This window comes from Rutilus rutilus, assembly GCF_951802725.1.
Source record: "Rutilus rutilus genome assembly, chromosome: 1".
Classification (NCBI taxonomy): Eukaryota; Metazoa; Chordata; class Actinopteri; order Cypriniformes; family Leuciscidae; genus Rutilus; species Rutilus rutilus.
In genome coordinates, this window is record NC_140209.1 from 9,996,982 (window position 1) to 10,010,745 (window position 13,764).

The window sequence follows — 13,764 nt, forward strand, 5'->3', positions numbered from 1 at the left end:
ATGGGGATCGTTTGACATTATTAGTAATAAAATTAGTTTGCTGCTAAAAAGGAATAATTGTACCTATTTCTAGATTTTAACGTCATGTGGAAAACTGCTAAAATAAAGAAATGAGATTCACTCATTTCATGAGAACAGAGGAAGTGAATAACCAGAGGAGGAGCTGATGATGTGTAGAGGAAGAGCTGTAACTATATATAATGAAGAGAAAGACTGACAGAAACACAAAATGGCTGATAAGTGTGATCTGTGTCTGCTGGGACTGATCATTCTCTCTTCACTTCTCACAGGTAAAGAAATCTGTATTTTCTCTAAAGACATTTAGTGGAATTAGTCTGGAAACAGTTCATTTGAACATGCTCAGTTTATTCTTGCACACACTCACGTTGTGATCTTAGAGTTGTGTATTGATACACACAGATCATACTGTATTATTCTTGATACTGGACATAGTGTCACTCAAACATCTGATGATGAAGAATTATCTTCATATTAAGAGTGTGTCAGTGATTTGAACAGCTCTCTGATAAAGACTAATAGTTTATTCTGGAGAGTGTGTTTGCTTTAAGTGAGAATAAAGACTATGATTTAAAACTTCTGCTTTTTATGCTGGTATGTTTTATGTTTCATTTATTAATATATATCATAATGATCACTGAGATATACTGTGTTTCAGGAACCAGTGGAGTGGATGATGCTCATGTGTTCATCAGTTCTGGTGAAAATGTGCGTCTGTCCTGTAATAAAACTCTTTCTGACTGCAAATCAACTACATGGACCTACTATAACAGTCATTCAGCAACAGTTGAACTGATTACTGAAGGGATAAAGAAGAAAGACACAGAGAGACATGAGAGACTGAGTCTGGAGTCTGACTGCTCTCTGAACATCAAGAACGTCACAGAAGAAGATTATGGATTATACAGCTGCCAACAATATGTGAATGGACAGAAACAAGGACATGATGCTGATGTTTATCTGCATGTTCTTCATGGTAAGTTTATGATTATGTGGTAAATTTAAAAACTCAGATGATGATTGAAGAGTCTGTGATTTTTTTCTTGTGTTCAGTTTCAGTGTCTTCATCATCATCATCATCATCATCATCATCACCATCATCCTCACAGACTGAGATCAGTCCAGGCCGCTCTGTGACTCTCTCCTGTCAGTTGTATTCATATACTGGATTTTATTTTGATGAATTCTCCTGTGATGATTGGATTCTTTATAAGGGATTTGAGCTGTTGTGGGTGAATCAGGCTGGTGTTGATCTGAAGACAGACTCCAGATATCAGATATCATCATTATCAGATCCCTGTATCATCACTCTGACTACAACACTCCTGAATGAAGATGACAACAGAGAGTGGAGATGTCAGCTTACTCATGGAAATCAACTCAAGACCTCAGTCAGATACACTGTCAAGTATTCAGGTGAGAAAACAGTGTTAGAAGAGCCTCATAATGTCAGTAACACTAAGGTCTATCAGTATCACTGAACCAGAACAAACTGAGGGAACAAAAGCTTCTTTGACTCTCACAGAAGAGTAACTCAAAGCATTGCTTCAAACTAATGAACTGCAGTGAAGTAACAGTCCAAAACGTGATGCTGGAAATAATAAAGGAATTGAAACTTGACAACAAAAATATTAACTTTTTATGTAATGTGATGATCAAAGTTAAAATATGATTGTCATATTGTACAGTATTAATCCTCTGAACTAACATTCATCTTCACAGCTCAAGCTGATTCAACGACAGCAGTGAATCTAGTCCACATCACACACTCCCAGGATCCCTCAACTAGAAACACACACGTTTCTAAAGGTACATCATCACTGTCTTTCTCACATCAGTGCTTTTCAGTGCATAATGCTAGAGTTATCTTCAGTGTTAACTCATCAAAATATGACTGTCATATTCTACATTATGATTGTCACATTGAGTTGTTGTTTTAGTTTCATTTCATGGACTTTTATGGTGTGTCCCAATTAGCATACTTATGCATATTCTAGGACATGTTTAGTATAAACAGTGAGAGTAGTGTGTTCATATAACACTCCGGTTCCTTCACTCGATTCTCCCAGAAAGCGTCACATGAAGACGATATGTTGAGCTCATCCATGCAGCGCATTCACTGTAGATCCATGAAAAACACCAAACAGACATAAAATACTGCTCATACACTCACAAAATGATAAAAAAAACATACATGTAAAAGTAAACAAATATACAAAAAAAGGAGAGAAACACAAAATAAGCCGTACACTCGTAATGCTCAGCAACAAGTTTAACATATAAAATGTACTCGGTTACTAACGTAATCTGGGTTCTCTCTAGAAGAGGGAACAAGTATTGCGTAAGTTGCTTACGCTACGGGTAAAGTCATCTTTTCTTGAGATATTGAAGCCAAAAATTATCCTAATTTTGTATTTATTGTCAACGCATTGCAGTAGCTTGCAGACCTAGATCGGGCTAACTAGCGCTGCTCATTGGCTGCTCTGCGGCAACCGCAGTAGTCTACCACTGAGCCCTGCGTGACGTCATGCCTAAAGCGCCCCACACGTCATAGCCCGACAGAATGGGCGTGACTTAGCGTATAAAAGGACGGGCTCGGGAGATGCTTACCTGGTTTTCATCGACTGAAGCGAGACCAGCTCGAGGCGCGAGCACGGCAGGTTATGCAATACTCGTTCCCCCTTCTAGAGAGAACCGAGGTTAAGTTAGCAACCGAGTACGTTCTCTTACGAGAGGTTCTCTCGTATTGCGTAAGTTGCTTACCCCTTGTCAACGCAGAGCGCGCCAAGCATCAACCACATATAGTCCCAGGGGCACACCCGGGGGACACAGATTAGTGGGTATAAGACGGCAAACTTGAGTGGGCCAGTACATGTACATAAGCACACAGTATCATGTGGCAGGGAATACAGAGTGGCACAGCCAGTCCATACTGAGAAGGGAATATCTACCCTTATAGTGCAGCTCAACCAGGGGAGCTAGGATTAATGTGAGAATAGCCTGTGCGCGAACGAATCTGAGCAGAACATACTCGTAACTTAGACTGACAAAAGTCTAGCCTGCAGGACAGGAACTTCTAGGTTATAAAACCTAACAAATGTAGAGGGGGAGGCCCAGCCTGCTGCCATACAAATGTTGTGAATAGAAATCCCACTGGACCAAGCCCACGAAGAGGCCATGCCTCTAGTGGAATGAGCCCTGACGCCCAAGGGGAACTGCAGGTCTTTAGACGCATATGGTGCCGCGATAGCGTCCACTATCCATCTGGACAGACTCTGTTTCGAGGTGGCAAGGCCCTTGGCGCGCCCACCGAATGAAACGAAGAGCTGCTCTGAGCGCCTGAAGGCGGTGGAGCACGTGAGAGAAAGCCTTAACGCCCTAACAGGGCAAAGGAGGTTAACATCGACTTCGCTACCGGATCCTGATAGGGCCGATAACGTAATCACCTGCGCTTTGAAGGGAGTGCCAAGCACTTTGGGGACATACCCATGTCTCGGCTTGAGGATGACTTTAGAGTCATTAGGTCCAAACAGGAGACACGCAGCGTTAACAGATAACGAGTGTAAGTCACCCACACGCTTGACTGATGACAGGGCTATCAGAAAAGCGGTTTTGAGCGAAAGCTATTTCAGATCCACGGTCTGTAAAGGTTCAAAGGGATGTGCTTTCATGGCCTCCAGGACCACAGAAAGATCCTAAATAGGAACCGACGGGGGTCGTGGGGGATTTATCCTCCTGGCTCCTCTAAGGAAGTGGATGACAAACTCATTCCTTCCTATTGACTGGCCGCGCGTCGACTCTGTGAACGCCGCAACATATACTTTGAGCGTGGAAGGGGTCCTGCCCTTATCCAGTAGGCGCACCTACCCTTATTTTGTCGGCGCACCAGCTAGTAAACACAGACCATTTAGACGCGTAGAGCCTTCTCGTAGAAGGAGCTCTAGACTGCGTGATCGTGTTCACAACCCCTTCTGGCAGGACAACGGGTATCCATTTATTATCCATGCATGCAGAGACCAGCGGTCTGGATGAGGATGCCAAATCGAGCCGCCGGCTTGAGAGAGGAGATCCCTTCTCACCGGAATTGGCCATGGGGCTAGGTCCGTCAGCCGCATCAGCTCCGGGAACCAAATTTGGTTCTCCCATCGCGGGTCTATGAGGAGCACCGAGTGGCCAGCTTCCCTGATTCTCCTGATTACATGTGGTAACAGCGAGATCGGGGGAAAAGCGTACAGTGGGCAGCTGGGCCATGCTTGGGCCAGCGCGTCCTCGTTCTTCGAAAAGAACATTGGGCAATGAGCGCTGTCTTTTGACGCAAATAGGTCGACTTTCGCTTTGCCGAAAAGGCGCCACAGCAGCTGGACTGTTTGAGAATGCAGGGACCATTCTCCCGGAGGAACGTTGTCCCTGGACAATCTGTCTGGACCGCTGTTCAGGCGACCAGGCACATGCGCGGCTCTCAGCGAGAGCAGGGAGTGCTGAGCCCAAACGAGGAGGCGTTCCGCCAGAGCATTGAGATTTCGGGATCTGATACCGCCCTGGCAGTTCACGTAGGCCACCACTGACATATTGTCCATGCGAACCAGTACATGGTGGCCCCGCAGGCATGGGCGGAAGTGCCTCAGCGCATTCTCGACCACTATCATCTCCAGACAGTTTATGTGAAGGCACTTTTTCAGGGGAACAAGGCTGCCCGTCCGGAATGAAGCAGCCAAGTTTCGAACACGGCGCACACGCTATGTCGACAGGCGGGCCGTCATAGACACAGAGTCCAGTTCTATCCCCAGAAAAGAGGCTGTCTGACTGGGCAGTAATGAGCTCTTGGTCCAATTGACCGTGAGACCCAAGTTTTCCAGATGGCTGAGAAGCAACGTTCTGTGAGAATTTAATTCTATCTCCGACTGTGCTAGAATCAACCAATCGTCCAAATAGTTCAATATTCGCTTGCCCTGACTTCTGAGGGAAGCGAGAGCCGCGTCCATGCACTTCGTAAATGTAAGGCGTGCTAGGGACAGGCCAAACGGGAGGACGGTGTATTGATATGCCTGACCGTCAAAGGCAAATCTCAAGATTGGCCTGTGACGGGGTATTATCTGAATCTGAAAGTATGCGTCTTTCAGATCGAAAGAGATAAACCAGTCCCTCGGGCGAATTTGCGCAAGGATTTGTCTGGTCGTGAGTATTTTGAAAGGTCGCCTCATGAGAACTTTGTTCAAATATCTCAGATCTAAGATAGGTCTGAGAGCCCCATCCTCCTTTGGTACAAGGAAATACCGGCTGTAGAAGCCTGACTCGCTCTGGGAAGGTGGTATAGCCGGTGGCTTTGCTATTTCTGCGTGAAGTAGGTGTGCTACCTCTTGATTCACTTTTGTCTCGGCCCGTGCTAGAAAGCGCGGAGGACGGCGAGCGAATTGCAGCGAATAGTCCCGCTTTAGCCCCGCTGTATTCAGCACCCATTCTGACACTCCCGTAATAGCTTCCCATGCTTTTGCGTGCATAGCTAGGGGTAGAATGGCCTCTCGGTTCCGGTCGCCACACTGCCTGGGCTCGTGAACCTGTATCTGAGGTATCGGTGCAGTGAGCGCGCTCTCGATGCTTGAACACAGCGGCACGCTGAAAGCAGCTGGGCCAAAGAGGCCGGACGGAGAGAGTGGGGCGTTCAGAAACACGGCTCGCTCAGCCTCCCTCATGTCTGCAAGCGTCAACCAAGGATGCCTCTCCGGCAAGCTTTAGACGGGAGGGCAGCCTTTGCACGCCATCCAGCAGAGGGCGGTCAAAGGTGCGCTGCTACCGCCTCTTCCACGTGGGGGAATAGACTTGTATCCTTTCTCACTGGCGCCGTCCACTTGGGAGAGCGTTGAGGAGACGGAGGAGTGAAGTCTCGCGGAGAATGATGCGCTCCACGATTTCGTGAGCTCGATGTGGAGCTCTGGCAGGAAGGGCACTGACCTGGAGGCGGGCGCGTGGCAGTGGCCAGGTAAAAAGCCTGTTGGGCGTGGGCTCCTCTGGCGGGGACCACTCGAGGCCGAGTTGGCCGATGGTCTTGGTGAGGAGGTGAATGAGTTCGGCATCCACACTGGCCCGAGTCCCACCGGACTCCTGGAGCGAAGGGGCTGGGTCCGGGTTAGATCCAGACCAGTCTTCACTTCCTGAAGCCAAGAGGGAACAGCTGTCATCAATGGCGTCTCCTACCGCTTCATCTCCCAAAACGGCAACAGTGAGGGCGGCGGCCGGCATCTGTGCGTCCATAAGGGAGAGCGGAAAAGGAGATAGCGAGGCTCGAGGGGAAGGTTCCAGCGAGCGCTCATAGGCCATGGCAGGCTCCGGTGGCCTCTGGGAGCGACGCTTCTTACTGCACGGTCCAGCAGAGCCAGGCGGAGGTGCAGCTTCAGCGTCGAACATGTCAAGTCGAGCCCGCAGGGTCGACATTGTCATATCGTCGCAGTGGACGCAGCCACTGCGTGTGTGTTTGAATGAAATGCTTTAAGCCCTTGATCACATGTAATCTGATATGGAGCTGATTATAAATTATAAATGAGTTTTACACGCCATTATATAGGCCTGTATGTATGCTTGGGCTGTTGGAGCATTGTTGTCACCATTGTTTGGATTAATATGTTGATTCTTGGTGTCTCTGTGTGTCTAAAAATCCCATTATGTATTTAAAAACCTAAATTCAGAATGTCTGATTTGTTGCAAGAAAGTGTTGTTGGTGAATACAGACTATTAATGTAATAATAATAATAATAATAATTCATTACATTTATATAGCGCTTTTCTCAGCACTCAAAGTGCTTTACATAGAAGGAGGAATCTCCTCAACCACCACCAATTATTAATAACAAACAACCACTTTTACCGTCACCATAATGGTGGCCAAACATTTTCAATAAAACATCAACATCTAAACCATAGATGTTGGCATTATGCAGAGTTCACACAGTAGTCGGGTCACTGTTCTTTTCACACTGCACGACTATCCAGGGTAACAATCAGTTGCTGGTGTGTGTGTGTTCACACTGCATGACTTTACAAAAGAAAGAATCGCAGACAACTTCTGTCTGGTCCGCAAACTACATTTCACAACCAAACCCACGCGAGAAGTGATGAGGAAACAACGCAAGATCACGCGTGCGTGAGACCTAAATTGTTATTAATAATAATAGCCTGCAAGAAGATTGCAAATTATTTGTGCGCTGATTTGCAGCAAAAACGAGAAAAAAAAAATGTTGCTGCTGGTCAAGCAAATGTTTTGTGCTTTATTTCTGTTTGATATGATTGTAAATTTATCTCTTAAAATGCTGAAATTCTAGTCTATAACTCCTCCCCGAACATCCCGCTGTCCTGTATCTTGCTCTCTCATTGGCTGTCGGTCATCGCTGATGTAGTTTTCAGTCAAAACACATTTACACAGCAGGATCAGGCTTAATCAGGCTTAATATCGTTCAGTGTGAACTCGGCATAAGGCTGTGGCTGAAGTCAGTTGTAGTTCTTGTGTTTCTCTTTTCTTCAGTGATTCTGCTTGTTAACAGCAGGTGTTCATCACCAGTGGCGTGCACAGACCTCCTCCTGGGCAGGGGCGGAAGGACCAAAAAGGGCACTTTTTTTAAAAAACTTTTATTTTTAAAATAAATCACCTGTATTTAAAGCAGTATCCGTCTGTCTGTTGTGTTTTATCGATTTTAATGACTTCCTCACAATTATTTGGAATATCTCACTCGATGGAGAGCAGCAGTAGGTCAGAAAGCCTCTCGGAAATGATGATAATATAACTAATTATTATTTACATTACCAAACAAAACAGAGAATCAAGTCGTTAATTATGAGGAATTCATGTTTAGTTATGTTGATGTTATAAATTGTAGGCCTATGTATTCAATAAACTGTTAGCTATCATGAAATCAGTAACACTTTACAATAAGGTTTCATTAGTTACATTTATTAACATGAACTAATAATGAACTTCTACACAATTTATTAATCTTAGTTAATATTAATTTCAGCATTTACTAAAACATTATTAAAATCAAAAGTTGTATTTGTTAACATTAGTTAATGCACTGACTGTGACATAACATGAACAAACAATTAAAAGTTGTATTATTAATAACTAAGATTAACAAATAGGCCTACAGTAGCCTAACAAATGTTTAGTTTAGTTTCAGACACAGTTGAGCTAACAAACAACAGCACAGTCTGAAACAGGTGTAGGCTGAAGCTCTTGCTTATAATGCCTACCTTTTTAAAACATCTCATATTTTAATAAAAAATAAAAATAAAAATAATTATTGTCTTACATCATTATGTTGACAAACAAATATAAACAGAATACAAAAAATTAGTATTTCCTATGCAATACCATTGCACAATGCAAATACAACAAAAGCAGCTTGTTCATTTATCATTCTTTAAATGGTTTCATATAGTTTCAGTGCATTATTTTTTAAATAGTTTCTTTAACTTATATTTTAGCCCCACATATTTTTAATTCCTCATGACAGCTATTCCATAGATTTACACCTTTAACTGAAATACAATGGTATTTTGCATTGGTCCTATGTTCTTTTTGAACTGTACAAGTTCCCCTTAAGTCATGTTGGCATTCTCTTTCTGTGAACAACCCTTGGATACTTTCTGGCAATTGATGATTTTTTACTTTGTACATGATCTGTAATGTTTTTAGTTGTTTTGCATGATTAGTTAATGTTAGTTAATATGAATAATAAACAAATGAACCTTATTGTAAAGTGTACTATGAAATCAAAGATATAAATTCCTTACAATTTAGAGCTGGACATGGACTTTTTCATGGACGAAATTTCCTTTCACTAGATGCATTTCCCCAAGCTAATTACGTTTGCTATGGCCTGGACAAAAACGAATGACATTGTCAGACTCAGAATGCGGCTGAAATTGAGTTATACTTTTATGATTGTTAAGCATAACTCACATGCTGCCGCAACTTTTACAGTAGCATGGTATGATAATTGTAACTTTTCCGTATTAGCTTAATGTTACCTGCTGCCCGTGCAGTTTGAAGACTCGCGGCGAACTGCTGCTGCGTACATAGCGCTGAAAAAAAGAACTCCGCCTACTGCCACTTCACCTCCGCCAAATGCTTCCGCCAAAAAAATAATAAAAAAATAATAATATTTGTTTGTATTATTATTATTGTTCGTTGCAATGGTTTATAAGTGTATTGTTATTTATTATAATATTTATTTTAATAATAATTATTATTTACATTTATCAGAGAGGGGCACAATACATTTTGAGACAAAAGGGGCAGGGGTTTGAGCTTGAGCTTGAGTTGATGCATCTCAACTAACATTCATCCTTGTTTCCTCAAGCTGATACACCAACACCAGTCACAGACTCTCAGGATAATTCGAAGAAAAACACAAAAGGTACATGATCACAGTCTTTTGTCTTTGTCTATAATTGTCCCCAATCTGCCCTGTCCGTCTCTGACTCTGTGCTCGATCTCTTCTTCAGTCATAGTGATTTCTGTCGCTGCAGTCGCTGTTCTCCTTCTTGCTCTTCTCTGGCTGATCTGCAGAAAAAGAGCTGGTGAGTTTTCAGATTTACTCCTTTACAACAATTAACCTCTTAACCAGCGCCCCTATTTTTGAGAATTTTCAGAAAATGACATACCCAAATACAAATGTCTGTAGCTCTTAAACCCTATGGTCCACATTCATAACTCTGATTTTTTTTAAACTAGACACTTGAAACTTAGTTACACAAGAGTCATTATAACTCAAAGTAGCATAGGAACAGAATAAAACAAGGTCAAATTTACATGAAAGTGACTCGCAATTTCTTTGAATTAAATTCACTTAGGGAAAAAAATTATCAGACTTTTATGTTAAGGGCCTGAAAACACCATAAAGATAAAACTGAATGTCTGACCATGTTTAGATTCAAATTTGAGGATGATACTCCCAAAAATGTAGTTTCTGTAAGCTTTTATTCAAGAAAAGTATAGGCGTCCTTTCCAAAATGCAATTTGGAGACTCCAAATGGACACCTGGCACCCAACACCTTGACATAAGGAGTAAACACTGCATAGGCCTACTACATACATGTATATCAATTCAGAACTGTTCTGCCCTTCAAACTACACAAGAAAAAAAACGATTTCAGCACAGCATTTGAACATTTGAACAAAATTCCCTTTATTTTGAACAATTCTAAGAGCAAAAACAGTGATTTCTCACTACATGTATAAACATTCCAGAAGTGATCGTTTTCAAACTAATGTATAAAATATATAAAAAGAAAACAATAAATGTTTTAGAACATTTGTAATTGCAAATTGTGTTTTTTTCTCAAATAAATTGCAATAAACTGATAATTATAATGAATATCCTATTACTTTCTGCTGTTCTTCGTCGCAGCTCCTCTTCATCTTCATCAAAAACACCTCCAAATCTCTTCTGTAGTCGACGATCCATGATAGAGATGCTCAGATATATGTTTTGGAGTAAATCCGTGCATTTATGCAAGCTCCATGTGTCAAAACATTGCGTGTATATGTGTGTTTACAGTCTATGGTCGGCGAACTATGTGTGTGCGAACTTATTTACACCGTCTCACAGCGCTGTGAGGAATAATAATAATGGAAAATGTCCCTCAGTAGAGCGTATATCGAGGAGCGAGCTGAGGAATGGTGTAGTAAGTTTTTTTCATTTATGGTGTAGTAATCGGGTTTCTGTTTATGAATGAATGAACGGCAGAGATGCGCGCTGTTTACCACAGCTCACAAAAAGACAGTTTAAATTTAAATCGCGTGTGTGAATGAATGAATGATGATGTTTTAGCAAACTGTATTGCTATACTGAGATGAGTAAAATCAACTGAAATATGTTGAAATAAAGTGTCTAGGTTTTGACATAAATGCAAATATAAATGTAATTTTACAAAATATTAACGATTTTCAAATACTGCTGTATTGAATGAACAGCTTTTAGCAAACTCTACTGCTATACTGAGATGAAAATATCAAAAATTATCAAAAAAGAAGGATTACACTTGAATTGTTGTAATTGTAACCTTTTTAATAAAAAATACAGGGTAGGCCATTTATATGGATACACCGTAATAACATGGGAATGTTTGGTGATATTAAAGTCCTGTTTGTGGCACATTAGTATATGTGAGGGGGCAAACCCATCTTGAGGAGTTTGCCCCCTCTCATATACTAATGTGCCACAAACATGACTTTAATATCATCCATATATTATATATATATCCATATAAATGGCCCACCCTGTATATATTTATAAGGTAGATGTAAACAAGTAAATATAATTTTTTTCTTTAAATAATTTGTATTGTGTTTTATTAGTGACAAATTTGGGGAGAGGATAAATATTCCAAAACTGAAAATACAATATGAGAATTAACTGCACAATTACTAGACATGTTTACCTTGGATATTATAGAATTTGCAAGCACAATTTGTGAAAAAATAAATAAAAATAATAATAAATGCGATGCCTTCAACTGTGAACCAATTTGGTAGTGTGTATATATATATATATATAATATATATATATATATATATATATATATATATATATAAATATATATAATATATATATATATATATATATATATATATATATATATATATATATATATGAAGAGTTCAGATGCAAAAGCCTCTAAATGCCATCTGAAATTTTCTTCTAGAATGATCATTTTTATCAAGCTCGTATATTTAAGTTAGCTATAGGTGACACACCTCAATGAATGGCTCATTAAGTATGCAGGGACATTGTCTCATCAGGTGTGAACTACTAAATATGCATGATGCTGTTGGATCGTTTACGCCCCATCCGCATATTGGCTTTCCAAACTAAAAGTGTTTCGCAAAACTTAAATCAATGTATCGTTTTATGTGAATGATTAGGCAGGATGATTTTCACATCATTTTGAAGAAAAAACTCTAGGCGAGGACATCCATTAGTCAAAAGTCTGATTGACACATATTTAGTATGTGTTTTATGGCCTTATTTCAGAAACTTTCATTTTAGGGTTTTTCAATAACCATGCATAAACATTATTCTCTCAAAAATGAAAACATGTACATACATGTGGCTCACATATTATGGTAGTCCTGTTTGTGCTAAATAGAGTGTATTTTTTTCTGCCATTAATATGTTTATAAGCAACTGAAAAAAGCACAAATGTCAGGGCATGTCAGAACATCTCAAGGACCCAAAAACACCCCAGACTCCAGAGGGTTAAACCAGAACATTTATGATTCAAGGCTACGCATTAGACAGTCACACCTCTATTATAAAGCAAAACTAATCACACACATGAATATAGGAATATGCATACATTAAAAGAATATTTCTATCCTACATTACATGAAAAGAAAGCGTTTGTGGGTGAGTGTGTGTCTTTGTGTGTGTGTGTGTGTGTGTGTGTGTGTGTGTGTGTGTGTGAGTGAGTGAGTGTGGACAGATCACCTGGGCCTTCGTTTGCAGGGAAAGGGGGAAGATTGATAGCAATCTTTGTGATCTGAAAATATATATATATATATATATATATATATATATATATGAAGAACTCTCAGTGTAACACTTTCTGTTTGTTTTTAGGCATGCGCAACGGACGGTATCGAATTTCTGAATGAGCATTATCGGCTCTGTGCTTCGTCATAAGGCTTTGTCCGTGCTGGGCCTCATCAGCTGCTGTTCTGTTTTGGTTCTGTTTTGTTCAGTTTTTGGTGTGTGTTGTTCTGTCACGAGCGAGCCGTCTCGAGTGAAACATCTGATTGAATCGTCTTGAGTGAACCGTTCTAAGTGAGCTGTTCGAGTGAACCATTTCAAGTGAACTGTTTCCGGTGAACGGTGACTCTGTTTTCGTGATATGTTTTGAGTTTTTGTTATTTCCCTTTTCTCGTTTATTTCTTTACTTATTCTATTATCTTCAAAGATTGAGTACTTTTGAATCTGTGTGATTGTTTCGAATCCAATTATTGTATTTGTAAATTTATATACTTTTTTAATTTATTGTTTGTGATTGAATTATACTGCTGTATTTATGTGATTTTTCTTTGTTATTTTTGGGTTTGTTAGGTGACGATCAGGTCGGGACCAAGGAGTTGGTTCCGCCCTGGAATTGTATGATAATTTTCATTATTTTTTTGTTATTTTGTTTTGCATAACACTGCTCTTTAATGTTTTTTTCCTTTTGTTTGTTGGCAGGGCCTGGGCACCCGGGGGCAGACGCGTGACCAATTAGGTGGTAGGGTCTCACTGCAGTCGTGGTCTTCTCTGGCATGAGTCGTGGAGTGTGTGCTGTGCTGGTGTGTTTGTGCATTGAATGGAGTGCTCTTCATAGAGGTGATATCTTGAAACTGCCCCTTGGGTATGCCCAGGTTCCTCTGCAGCCAACTCTAGAACTTAATAAATTGAAGGGAGTGATTGCTGGTCAACACCTTTTATAAAAAAAGAACTGTCTTTTAACAATTAATAAAATGAGTGTTTTCAATCACCTATGTCTCTGACTCCAACTGTGGTTAGGATCTGTGTGTGCCTTAGCTTAGAGGTTATATTAAATTCTTGGGGCGAAATTCCCCAAGTGGCGTTGTCGGAAATAATAAACTGTATTGAGCATGGGTATAAATTGTTGTTCCGCCCAATGTTATATCAATTTGAGTCAACGCCGCGCCCGCTCTGCTACATACATACATATACACACATATATATATATATATATATATATATA

At 40.7% G+C, this 13,764-nt stretch overlaps 1 protein-coding gene across 1 annotated transcript; it reads left to right on the forward strand.

Moving 5' to 3' along the window:
• The first annotated feature begins 202 nt into the window (after positions 1-202).
• LOC311287599 (uncharacterized protein) lies at positions 203-13,618 on the forward strand. Its single transcript, XM_084404531.1, has 7 exons — positions 203-290; positions 677-994; positions 1,072-1,434; positions 1,741-1,827; positions 9,369-9,425; positions 9,514-9,588; positions 12,633-13,618. The coding sequence occupies exons 1-7, from the start codon at positions 230-232 to the stop codon at positions 12,665-12,667; spliced, it is 996 nt and encodes a 331-aa protein (XP_084260657.1). The 5' UTR covers positions 203-229; the 3' UTR covers positions 12,668-13,618.
• Positions 13,619-13,764: the final 146 nt, after the last annotated feature.

Excerpts from the sequence above, each read along its gene's own strand:
- LOC311287599 (XM_084404531.1), top strand. The coding sequence starts at position 230 with ATGGCTGATAAGTGTGATCTGTGTCTGCTGGGACTGATCATTCTCTCT. Across the intron at positions 291-676 it reads TCTCTCTTCACTTCTCACAG|GAACCAGTGGAGTGGATGAT; the intron begins GTAAAGAAATCT and ends ACTGTGTTTCAG. Across the intron at positions 9,426-9,513 it reads TTCGAAGAAAAACACAAAAG|TCATAGTGATTTCTGTCGCT; the intron begins GTACATGATCAC and ends TCTCTTCTTCAG.